The sequence below is a fragment of the Vanellus vanellus genome (genome assembly GCF_965231255.1).
Source record: "Vanellus vanellus genome assembly, chromosome: 2".
Taxonomy (NCBI): domain Eukaryota; kingdom Metazoa; phylum Chordata; class Aves; order Charadriiformes; family Charadriidae; genus Vanellus; species Vanellus vanellus.
In genome coordinates this window covers 157,387,321-157,399,882 of record NC_138906.1, presented here as the reverse complement: position 1 = coordinate 157,399,882, position 12,562 = coordinate 157,387,321, and the positions used below count along the sequence as shown (strand labels likewise).

The window sequence follows — 12,562 nt, the reverse complement described above, 5'->3', positions numbered from 1 at the left end:
CCATAAAACAGAGTCATTAGTGAAGTCAGACAGCATCATTTGTTTCTTTAAGGGTTAAAAAAATAATCCACGGCCACTGCCAGGAAGAGGCAGAACTAAAGAGGCAGCACAGAGTTAGAGCCAGAACGGAGATATAAAGCTAAATCAATCATCAAAACGGACCGCAACAAGAGCATATACATACAGAGCAAGAAAGAAAGCGAGAGGGCGTTTTGTTTGGGTAGCTAATGTTCTCTGGACGAGGAGAGAGAAATTCTCCTTTGGGTTTTTAATGCCACTCTAAATATTTATAGCAAGATCATGACCAGCTGGTGAGGCAGCGGTGGTGGGGAGTAGGGAGGGGAGGGCTCATTTTCCCCAGCACCCCAACATCATCCTCCGAGTCGTCTCTTTTCTCAAGGAAAAGCTGCACGTTGCCATGTTTACCCTCACTGTGACTCATCTGCAGGAGTCCAGTCCAGTGGCTCCTGCCCTTCCCCTCCCTCACCTCTCCCGGCCGTTCACACATGCGTGGTGTGCACACACAGATACACAGATTGTGCGGGAAGGGAAGATGCCACAGCATCCAAAAAAGCTACGCCAGCCCAACTCCACCCTGTCTTTAACACGAGTCTGGGCCTTCAGGGTTTTGTCTAGTCTTCAGGCATTTTACCATGTTGTTATGCTGCATTGAAAAGTCTCTGGGAAAGGCCACGTACGGCATGACCCGTGATGCAAAGCTGCTGTTTTTAGAGGAACAGGCTGCCCCCATCCCTGCGGTCTGCTGGGCCGTGGACGCGGGGGCAGGAACATATGGAGGACTGCAAACACCAGCGCGGCACGGGAGCTGACCTAAGGGCGCTGTGGCTCCCAACGATTTTCGCTCATCTGCCCCGCTGCGACTAGATGCAGACATGACTCACCCGTGAGCTTTGGCTTTGAAAACATGAGAAGGAGTTATGCTTTAACCTTGTGTTTCCCTGTGGTAACGATGCTTAGAAATGACATTCTGGATTCAAGCCCATCCCAGAACAAAGGGAGGAATTTCAGCACAGAACAGGCCCAATCCAGTCACCCAGACATGGGCAGCCAATGCCACTTTTCTTGAAACACCTGGGAAATTGCCACAGGGCTGGGACACATCATGCTGGACCTGCTGGAGACCCCGGTCAGGGGCCGGCTGGGGTTGTGGAGGATCCTCCACTGGCACAAGGCACTTGACTGATCCCAGCCGTGGGTATGGATTTGGGCTCATCATCACAGATACCTACATGGCAGTGTTAAATGTGGACACCTACATGTGATTGAGGCAGCTGAGCACCCATGGAGACTTAGCAATGCCTGGAGGACTCTTCACCTGCCCAAATATAGGTGGTACTTACTGGTGACCTGAATAACTCAGCAGACTCAGTTATATTGACTACACCTCACTGGCTGCAAAAGGAACTCAAACACCTTGTTCATGTGCACCATCTGCAGTCAGGAACCCCATTGAGGTGTCTGCCCTGAGGAGCTCAGTGCCACCCTGGGACCCTGGTTTCCAGCTTGCTGCACTCACTTCAGCAACTTGCTCAAGTCCTCCCACCCATAACGCCGAGCTTCCTCAAGCCACCTGCTTGAGACGTTCTTTGCTAAGGGTTCCAGAGAGCTGAGGTCCTTACACAAAAGGCCACAACCTGATATTTTCCATATGGAATATCAAGCAGCATCATAAAGATAAACAGCTCCAAGAGTGCACTTCACCTCTGCTTGGCAGAGGTAGCTGGGCTCTCCCTGCCCACCTTGGGGCAGCCCTGGGCACAGGGGTCCCTCTGCATCAGCATCTCCCACCAGACAGCAATGGGCTGACTCTCCCCAGGTCTCTCCATAAGGTGGAGACACGGTCCGTCCCACCGGGGTCCCCAGAAGCCCTTCTCTCTCCCTTTTTCTCCATGGAAGTACGGTGACAGTGCATTACCTAGCGTTGCAGACTGTTTACAGGCTTCTAGAGTTCCCAGGCACTTTAGGACAGGGTCCTGCCGCTGTTTCCAAATGGACGGCCAGGACTTTTATAAGTGAACTTTCCTCTCCGTGTCTATTTATTATATGTAAACATTTGCCAGAAAAACACCACCCGGGCATGCTCAGTCGTGGCCAGGTCATTGCAAAAGGCAACAGCGGCGTCACATGTGATAACAGCGAGAAGCCCGTGTGCGCCTATTCTTAGCGCTGGAATGTATACAATGCCCCACCGCCTCGCCGCTCCTGCGCACCGCTCCCCAAAGCGGCAAAAGTGACTTCAGAATAAACACGTCCAGAAATCACCCTCTATGAATCACTTACCTACTGAAAGAAACATCCTGTGGGTTTATAGGTTTTTATCCAGGCTCTAGCTATGGAAAATCTCAGCAGAGAATAAACGACAGAGAGTAAGTGCATGCAGTGAAGGACAACAGAAGGTAAACGTTTCTACCCTACCGTTTCACTGCAGGTTGAGCAGTTAGCCATGACAATAGATACTCATCATCTTGTTCTGCCTGGCACTTAATTTAGTCATTGTGTGTCTGATTAACTTTTAAAAAAAAGCACAGCTAAGCAGAGTTAAAAAATAACCGTTTTAATGCAGATTCCCAGTCTCTAGCGTTTCGTTTGCCCTGCTGCAGAGTTCAGCTCTGCCAGATTTACATTCTTTGGGAGTGACTAACTCTAGGGGAAAGAGGCGCAAGCTACTAAACTGCTAATACTTTAAAATAGTGAATAAATGTCCGAGCACATTTATTCGATGTGATTAAAATGAACAAGCCAATTGCTTCAGCCATCCAGCTTTCATCCTGAATCAGTGAGATAACTTCAGTGCTTTTGCTTCTTGCCAGGGACACAGGCAGTGCTGACCTCAGAGCTGCAACCTATCTGATAACTTTATGAAAATTTTAAAGGGTCTTAGCGACCTTTTAGCTTCTTTATTATTTTCCCACTGTGCTTAACCCACGTTCCATTTTTATGCATAACAGTGAACGGATATTTAGATCAACATCAAAGTCCCGATTTGTTCCCTTGGAGCTGGATATTTTAATAAAAGCTGCTAAGAATTTGGTTTTTTCTGCCAAGTTCAGAATTCATCTCTCTCCTATTTTGCTATGGAGATGGGATCCACTGAGGAGTTTCTCTTCAAAGACCAGGACTTCTCCTCCGAACTGCTGAGGCAGCTGAATGCTCTGCGGCAGAGCGGGATGCTGACTGATGTTACCCTCTGCTCTGGGGGCTTCGAAATTCCCTGCCACCGAAACGTGCTGGCTTCCAGCAGCCCATACTTCAAGGCCATGTTCTGTAACGACTTCAGAGAGAGTCATCAGGCTAAAGTCACCCTGAAGGGCATCGACGCCGAGATTTTGGATCAGATTATCCTCTACGTTTACACAGGGGAGATTCTTATATCCACTGAGAATGTCCCGCGTCTATTGGAGACGGCCTCCATGCTGCAGTACACTAAGCTGTTTGAGGCCTGCTCTGCCTACCTCCAAGACAAGCTGACTCCTGACAACTGTCTGAGCATGATCAGACTGGCAAAAGTCTTGAACTGCCAAAGCCTGAATAAGAAAGCCAAGGCTATGGCTTTGAAGTGCTTTCCTGAGGTGGCCTCTTCTGAGGACCTGAAGGACCTTTGTCCCTTGGAGCTCATCGATTACCTTGGGGACGATGAGCTCTGCGGGGAGGAGGAGCAGGTCTTTGAGACGCTGATGGTCTGGATCCGGCACGACCTCCAGGCAAGACAGCGCTACATCCAAGAGTTGTTCAAGAAGGTCCGGCTTCAGTACGTCCATCCAACTTTCCTCTTCCACTTCATTGCCAATGACTCCCTTGTTCAGTCCTCGCCCACTTGTAGGAGCATCCTTGAGTCAGCCCGGAGACATATGTTTTCCTTGTACAGCACCAACGCACCTGACATCAAGCCCATGCTGCATGTTCCTCGCAGGTACTCCAACCAAGAGTTCCTCATCATCATTGGTGGCAGAAAGGACAGCCAGCAGACAACGAGGGATGTCCTGCTCTATGATGACAAGACGAACCAATGGCTAAGCCTGGCCAAACTTCCCATGCGCCTGTACAAAGCCTCTGCAGTGAGCTTACACAGCAATATTTATGTGCTTGGAGGGATGCCTGTTAGCAATAAGAAAAGCCCCGTCAGTGATAATATTTACATTTACTCCCTCAAACTCAATCAGTGGAGGTTGGTTGAGCACATGTTAGTTCCACGTTACTCCCACAGAAGCTTGGCATATAAAAATTATATTTTATCATTTGGTGGAATTGGTGAAAACCAGGAAATCCTTAATTCTGTGGAAAGATACGATAGCGTCTACAACACCTGTGAAAGCATGGCAAAGATGCCTGTTGCCGTCCTTCACCCTGCTGTTGCTGCCAAAGATCAGAGGGTCTACCTTTTTGGGGGAGAAGACATTATGCAAAACCCTGTCCGGCTGATCCAGGTAATGGTCAGTCCTGCTTGTTGTAGGCAGTTTCATCTAGGGTATTCAGCAGTTCATCACCCTCCTGAGGAAATCGAACCCCCCAAAAATCTTGATTGTGAGTTGCAGCAAGAGGCAGGATGAGTTGACACATGGCTTCAGGGCAGTCTTGTCTGCAAGGAGCATTGCAACTCTTTCATTTTTCCCTTTGAGGGTTTTTCAGGCACAAGCCCCAAAGTACTTCTTTGGGTGTCAGTCAGCTCTGGGCCAAGGCTGCTGCAGGTGATACTATGGCAGGCAGTGGCCAACCCCCTTGCCTGGCTTCATGCCTGTAGCCAATCTCACTGAAATCAGTGTTTTCCTCTCGGTGGCCGAGCTGGGGTCTCGGCTGTGCACCTGCTCGCTCACAGCAAAAGCAGAGATTCGCAATCATTAGCGCGATTAGTTTCTCACTCATCAAACAGCCAGGACTTAAACTGACAGTTATTTCGTATAAACAGTTGTGTTAAAAATGTGGCTCCTGCCACATGTTGCTGGCTCTCTGCCTGCTTTCAGCGGTTACACTTTATTAGGAGAAAAAAATACATGAAATCCTTTCTTATCTGATTTGATGCTTTAGCAACATTGTAGTGTTACTTTCCTCATGAGTGTTTTTCACTGGTTTAGGTGTTTTAACTTAGTAGGATCATTAAAGGCTAAGACGACAGCCAGCACATGAGCAATACTTCTCTACGATGATAACGCTACTTGATTATCAGGGGGAAGGAAATGTGTTTATCAGTTAGTGGGGAGATGTCCTGGAGATATTTGCTATATTAAGAAGTGGATGACGTGACATAAAAGTTTGTGTCACCCAGATACAGATGACTGAATGATCATCATCTGGCAACAGCTCTTTTTCTCACATAAATTGATGACTTAGATACGACTCTAAGTCCCATCAGCAAGTCCCTTTGCCAATCTGAGTGCATACCAGCCACCAGCACAAATATAGCAGCTGGGCAAACACGGTGGCTGCCAGCAGAGCTGGGTGAAGTTGAGGTTTGTTTGCCCAGGAAATTGCTAAGGCTAAGGCAGGAATACGCAGAATAACTGGAATATGAAATGAAACGGCTTGCACTTTGGGAGAGCATTATCCAAGAGTTAGCGATTTAATGGCCATACAAAGATTTACAGCTGAGCAGCTTGCATATGGCAGGTACACTCTGCCTTAGCGCATGTGCTAGCATCTCCGGAGCAGACAAGCCTGGAGAACTGGAACGCTTTCCAAGGGGACTTATTAGGAAAAAAAGTGGGTAAATTATCAGATTTCCCGCAGTTCAAGCCAGAGGATTGTATTCATTAGGACAAAATAAAAACCATAAGTTCCTCTGCAATTACAACTTCTACTTAAAATGCAACATAAACAGCTGTGTGTGTGTCTTTATTTATTTGTCAGGTTTACCATGTCTCCAGGAATATGTGGTTTCGGATGGAGACCAGAGTGGTGAAGAATGTCTGTGCACCAGCTGTCTTGATTGGAGACCAGATTATCATCGTAGGTGGTAAGGGCTCTGTTTCACCTTCCTTCCCGCCTCCCCTTGCCCAGCTCCTGCAGGATTTCGCAGGCTTCCTGCTTGGGGTGCTCCCTCAAAATGAACATGAAGCTTGGGAAGGAAAGGAGGAATGTCCGCCCTCCATACACATCTCTCATGGGGTCTCATGGCCATGGAAGTGGGGACAGCTTCTCCACAAGGCACCTCTTACTCCAAGTAGCAGGACCTGAGTGGGGGAAACTGGGGAAAAGCCAATGCAAGTTACTGCTCTATAGAAGGAGGGAGGAAGCCAAGGGCATGGGGGTCCTGCTCCTCCCCTGCTGACTGACAGCCTGGCCCTCCCTGACTGCTCTTCTTGGAAAGGTGGAGAGCATGGTTACCACAAGGCCATGGACGGCTTGTTGGGATGGGTGGGCTGCAGGGATATGAGGGGTCAAACAGTCCTGTAGCTGCCTCCTGGAGGTAACTGTATAATGTCCTGAGAGGGGCGAGAAACTCTGAGAGGGGAAACTTCTCAATGTCTTTTTCAACCTGAGGATCAGGCTCTGCCCATGGCACTTTGATGGATCACACCTCATTGGTAGTTTGGTGCTCTACTGTCCTTAATGCAGCTCCCCTGACCACAGGCTGGCACGAGGAAGAATGTGTTAGATTATTTAAGAGAAAATGAGACATAGGGAAGCTTTAGCAGAGCAGAGGACTCAATCACACAGGACTCAAATGTAGTGTTATCTGTCAGCAAGAGGCCACTTGCTACCCTTTCAAGTGGGAACAGGGGACAGCTGAGTCAAAAGGTCCAAGACTATCAGTCTCCTGTGTGGCAGATTACCCTGACCTCAGACCACAGTGCCCAAAGTACAGTATTTTCAACTCTTTTATTTTCAAATGCATTAATCTGAAGGGCCTGTATTGACCCAAGACTGGTGATGATCAGCTTAAGTTCTCAATTTATTTTTTTATTTATCTAACAAAAGCCACAGAAATTCATGTTAAATTTAAACATCTTTCATTTTGCTTGAAAGCAGAGAGATTCACCATGGTCTGGTTTCATTTACCAGCTTCGATGCCAAAACATTGGCCAAACACTCTTAGTTTATCAACAACAGTAAAACCCACAAAAATAACATTTTTTCTTAAAAGCTTTCATCACATTTCAGGTCCTCTTTGCATGACTGGTCACATCATAAAAAAGGGGAGTGGGTTGGCCTAAACAAGACAGGCCTTGATTTTTGTTAGGGAAAGTGGTTCAAGGCCTGCAAAACATGTCCCAAAGCAGTTTGTTTGCCATGGCCACTCTTCATTATCTACGGGGACACATGGGGAAGCTATCACTGGTTACCAAGCTCCCACACCTCCATTGCTCCAGAGCAATGGCCCTGGTACCAGCCCTTACCTCCCAGCCCATGTGAGGTTACATCACCCCTCAGTGGAAGAGCTGTCCATTGGGTGACTGGCATGGTGGCCAGCACAGACGTGGCACCAAGGGCTTTGGGAGTAGAGCGAGCACTGGTGACATGGGGCTGTTGAGTACCCAGCTCCATTCAGTAGACAGCTATGACTCCAACCCAACAAGGCATTGCTGCTCCCTCCCCACGTGCTATTCTGTACTTCTGTACTTCCGTACTTCTGAGTGAAGCTCTAGGAGTCTGTCAGGTGAAAAGAAATACTTCAGGACTTTTGAAGGTGCATACAGAAAACTGCAAGCTCCAGCTGTGTTTGACAGGTTGCTTGCCTGATGTGACGGGGTTTATAGTGCTCATTGAGCCTTGGCTGCCAAGGTGGTATGGGACAGGATGAGGACAAACAGGAATGGAAGATAGACAGATAGGCGTTCTTGTGACACATCATCACTTCCCAGCTGAGATATCTTAATTCTGCCAAATTATGTACCTTTATAATAGGTTTCGTTGAAAACTAACACGGAATATATTATTATTATTATTCCTTCTGCTGGCCATAAACTCTAATTCCCATCTGTCTCTTCCACCTCTGGCTTCACATTTAGGGTATACCCGGAGAATAATCGCTTATGATACAAAAGGCAACAAGTTTGTTAAATGTGCAGACATGAAGGACAGACGAATGCATCACGGGGCCACTGTCATCAAAAACAAGCTGTATGTCACAGGAGGACGATGTCTCACCACGGACAATGTCATCAAGGACTTGGATTCCTTGGACTGCTACGACCCAGAGACCAACACGTGGACACCAAAGGGAAAATTGCCACACAAACTCTTTGACCATGGGTGCCTTACACTCCAGTGTGTCCCCTGTTCTAACCTTCTCTAAACAACCTTTAGTACTTCCCAGGACGTTTTGTGCTTCCCTTCACAGAAAGGACCCACCTTGCTCTGCAGAGAGCACACGGGGAATCCTCATGGAATCCCACAAAGTCCTGACCTTGAAGGCACCAGCAGTGTTAGTCATTACCCAAACGCTCTGCCAGAAAGGTCATGAGCTTTGTGCTCGTGCCATATTCACCTGACCGGTATTGCATGTGGTGCTGCTAAGTCCAGCCCGGAGGCCCGACCCAGAGTCTCAGCAGAAAATAGGGAAAAAAATACTGGGTAAGAACCTGGTGCAGGATTTGGCCCTGTACAGACTTTAAAGTGAAAGGTGAATAGGGATGCTGGTGTCTCCAGGGAAAATAAGATCTGGGCAACCTGGATTTGTGTTAGCATGCAAACTCAGCTGTGTGCCATGATCCTTTGCTACTCGCTGCTGACCAAGCTTTCCATTTCAAGTGGCGGGAGCGTTCAGAATAGGAAGCCCCAAGCTCTAGTCCTGTAACCAGCCCAGCAGCAAATGCCTGCATTAACTATGGTAGTCATAAGAAATAAAATGTTCAGGTTCCTAACATCAAATTGGAAATTAGCAAAGGGCTGATGCTTCGATCTGAACTCTTACAACAAGGTGCAGATTTGACTTCTCTAAGCTACCTCTCTTTCACAGGGCAGGGAAGATTTTTGTTCCATCTGTCTGCTCTCCAATGGAGCAGGAGAAGGAGGAATGGAAATGAAGTTTGTCTGTGTCTTCTTTTTTGAGGGATTTTGTTTTACAGGGACTTTGCTCCTCCCTTTGCATCAGCGATAGCAGGAAGCTCTTTGGCTGACGGAATTCCTGAAATCTGGAATAGCAGAGGGGACATATGGAGGAAAAGGGATGTAAAAGAGAAGAGGCATTTGGGAGGAACAACTTTTTTTCCCTTTCTCCCCTCTCCAAACCACTGGAAAACAGCAATGAGAGAAAGGCAGTGACAGGAAACCAGTTTTCCAAGAAGAGCAAGTCTAAGTCTGCCACTTGGCAAAGCAGCTCTGGCTCCACCAATATTTTTGTGGGGTTCTGCCACTAAGTGCATATTTTTAAAGGGAGGGGATTAATCGTCAGATACTGAACAGGCTGTGAACTGGTGTCAGGTCACCAGGCTTGGTAAGATTGCTGAGATAGCAAGGAGCTTTAAAGATAGCACTGATGACCACCATCCAGAGAAAAGATGGCAGAAACAACACCCCTTTTCCTTATATTTGAAAGAAAGTGGAACTTTTCCATGGGTGGCATGAGGAAATCATGCTCAACCCTGCTCTTCACAGAAGGCTGCACAGCCATGTGGTCACCACCACGTTGCAGGACACCAATTCCAACTGCTGAGATCCCCTCCCATAATTCTGTATCTGGGAGCAGCAGGAGACAGAAATAGTTAACAAAGCAGAGGGCTGGAAATAAGAATTGCACATCAACTGCTGTTTTAACAATGCGAAATAAAACGGTTATTATTGTTTGTATGAGCTTTGTGTTCAGGAGTCCCCATTGTTCCCTCTGCATTGTTGATAAAGGGAATTGTTTTTGTACCAGCGGTTTTTGCCAGGGTTTCCTTCTAAGGATCTGAGTAAACCTGCAAAAAATGAGTGGGAACCCAAACTCATCTCCCAGCTCAGAAGCCTTTGGCTACGTTTCTCCTCTGTCTTTCAGTCTATATCATCTTCTCCTCCCTGTGCAAAGCAAGGCTAAATCACACCACTTGCCAAATTGGACCGGAGCAGTGATTCATTCTGCTTCCCCACAGGCCAGCTCCAGCTCTCTGGAGAAAGAAGCCTTGTCATGGCCAATTATGGAAAGTCTGCCCTGGGGAGATGTTTATTCCTAACCCCGCAGTGCCGCCTTCCCAAACTCCTTCCTGTTGCGACCCCACTCAGCTCCAAGACTCTGGGAGTTGCTGCCATGCATTTTAGCTGACACAGATTCATGCCAGGCTCGTGACTGTACCCAGAACCGAGGAAAAAAAGCTGACTTGGGGCCATAACCCCATGTTTGCAAACCATTGCCACAGTCATTGGTTTACGCTTGGAAGCAAACCGATTTTCTTAATTCCCGTATCATATAACTAGTGATTTCCTCAGCATTCATGCGGGGACAAAATAGTACCTCGCACAGCTGTAGCTGGGCAGGAAAGGGGAGTGCAAAGAAGAGGCTTAGTTGCGGCAACGCTGAGCACAGCATCCTTCCCCTGGCCCTTTGGGAGCCCTCACATCACCCCCAAGTCCTTGGAGTTGCTAAGGGCTATGGCCAGCTCTGCTCTGGCTGCAGCCCTGTGCTCCTTCCCTTCACAACCTTCTCACCTCACACCCATAATTCATGGAATTTGGGTTTGCTGGGCACTAAATACAAAGCCCAGTTTCTGATAGACTTCTGTCTTGTGGTCAATTGACTTTGATGAAAACTCTGACCAAAGCTTTTGGGGCCCTTTGCAAAAAAGGGTTGAAACCAGAGAACAGTGTTGAGCCTTCCCAAGGCAGATGAGGGCCAGAAGAGTCACTCAGTCACAGGGAGGCAGCAGCACATGCAGCTTCAGGGCAGGGGATACACAGCCCCGGGGAAGATGCTATGAGGAGAAGGGATGCTGCCTTTCTAATCAGGTGCTGGCCACCACCTGGCCAACCTAGAGCAATACCTGGTACATCCCGAGTGCTTTGCAGTTGTCATACCCAGTGGTTCTATGGGTAAAAGCACTTCTAGCAAGGGTCAACCAAGGCACCACTTTCTCCACTGTCAGGAGGGGACTTTCCCGAGCAGGATCTCCTGGCCACCGCTACCCAGAACACTTTCTGAGTCACCACATGCTTTTCCAGAGGTCTCATCATCCTAGTATTCAAGCATTTAAGCGGTCATTTAGATGGGAATACCCCATGGGAGAGCAGCAAAGTACTTCACAAATACGATCATGGCCCCATGCAGAGGTGGGAATTCGTTGCTCTTTATTAAATAAGCATGGAAGCCAAGGGAAAGAGGTGGTTTAGAAATGGTCATTGGTTTGGGGGTCAACTTTTGGAAGGGCTGAACACCTGCTGCTTTTTTTCAAATCAGAGAGGGCTGTGAAGGTTCATCACCTCCAAGGTCTCATTCTTGTGTGTCCTGAGGTGGTCACTAGATCATGGAAACCGTAGGACCATGTGGCTGAAAGCAGCCTGCTCCACAGTACAGTGAGTTACCCAGTCCCTCATGGCAGGTTCTTGTCCAATGCATTGAAATTCTCCCATGAGAGACACTTTGCTCCCTCCCTAAGTGACACACTTGAGTGCATTATTAACCTCACAGTTTTCAATACTATCTATCCTAAATCTTCTTTGCTGTACCTTCTGCTATCCTCACAGAGATAAAGGATAATCGATTACCCTTGTTGATATTTTTTTTATAGATCTTTAAAGTTTATTAGGATGTTTCAAATTCTGTAGACTAAACAAACCCAGCCCTTTCAATCTTTCCTCATAAGTCATGTTTTCTAGACCTCTGATCATTTTTGTTGCTCTCCTCTGGACAATTTCCAATTTGTCTATTTTTTTTTTTTATTTATTTAAGTGCATGGCCATGGCTCAGCCTCGCAGGGCTGAGAAGGGCAATAAACTCCTTCTGCGTCTTACCTACAGCACTCCCGGTCTCCCAGCCCAGAAGGACTTTTGCTTTTTGCCGCAGCAGCAGATTACTGACTCGGGTTCGGCTGTGCTCAGGATTAAGGAATGCTTACAAGTTTGGGCAAAGTCACATGGAAAGAGTGCAGGAGATCCAGGATCTGCCAGGGTTATGCCGTAACTCCATCTTCGCTTTGGCTCACCAGGATCCCAAGCCAGATCCCATTGAAAACAATAAGTCTCTCCACGGGCTTCAGCAAGGGGCTTTGGACCGGGCCCTAATTATTGTGTTCTCAGCTGGGTTCATCACTAATTCTATTAATTTTAACAGCAAATATTTAATGTTTGAGTCATTTTTTATACTAGGGGAAAAGTTTCAGGGGGGAAAAAAAAAAGGAAGGGAGGGAGGAGATTGCATTTTCTTTTTAACTTTCTTCCACTTCCCTTGCTGAATCCTGCAGCACAGGCAGCCTGTGGTGGCAGGCAGCTTTGCTTTGATCTTAGCAAAGAGCTTCGTAGGTTAAGCCTGTGTTTCTTCACTCTAACCATTTATCAAACAATACAATCCTTTCCAAGGGCAGCCTTTTTCTTGTGCAGTAATATGTTTATAATTATAATGCATTTCCTGCTACTTTTTGATTAAACACACCTGAAAAAAGTAGGAAAGATGTCAATGGATAAATAAACGGGCACTCTG

At 47.3% G+C, this 12,562-nt stretch overlaps 1 protein-coding gene across 2 annotated transcripts; it reads left to right on the top strand.

Moving 5' to 3' along the window:
- Positions 1–2,246: 2,246 nt before the first annotated feature.
- Positions 2,247–9,738, top strand: KLHL38 (kelch like family member 38). 2 transcript variants are annotated; one of them, XM_082499451.1, is made up of 4 exons: positions 2,247–2,417; positions 2,970–4,445; positions 5,863–5,968; positions 7,965–9,738. In XM_082499451.1, exons 2-4 carry the CDS (start codon positions 3,096–3,098, stop codon positions 8,249–8,251), a joined length of 1,743 nt encoding a protein of 580 aa, XP_082355577.1. In that variant the 5' UTR covers positions 2,247–2,417; positions 2,970–3,095; the 3' UTR covers positions 8,252–9,738. The 2 variants fall into 2 exon arrangements, with proteins under 2 accessions (XP_082355577.1, XP_082355578.1); XM_082499452.1 differs by lacking the exon at positions 2,247–2,417 and having other exon boundaries at positions 2,816–4,445.
- Positions 9,739–12,562: the final 2,824 nt, after the last annotated feature.

Excerpts from the sequence above, each read along its gene's own strand:
- KLHL38 (XM_082499451.1), top strand. The coding sequence starts at position 3,096 with ATGGAGATGGGATCCACTGAGGAGTTTCTCTTCAAAGACCAGGACTTC. Across the intron at positions 4,446-5,862 it reads ACCCTGTCCGGCTGATCCAG|GTTTACCATGTCTCCAGGAA; the intron begins GTAATGGTCAGT and ends TTTATTTGTCAG. Across the intron at positions 5,969-7,964 it reads CCAGATTATCATCGTAGGTG|GGTATACCCGGAGAATAATC; the intron begins GTAAGGGCTCTG and ends CTTCACATTTAG.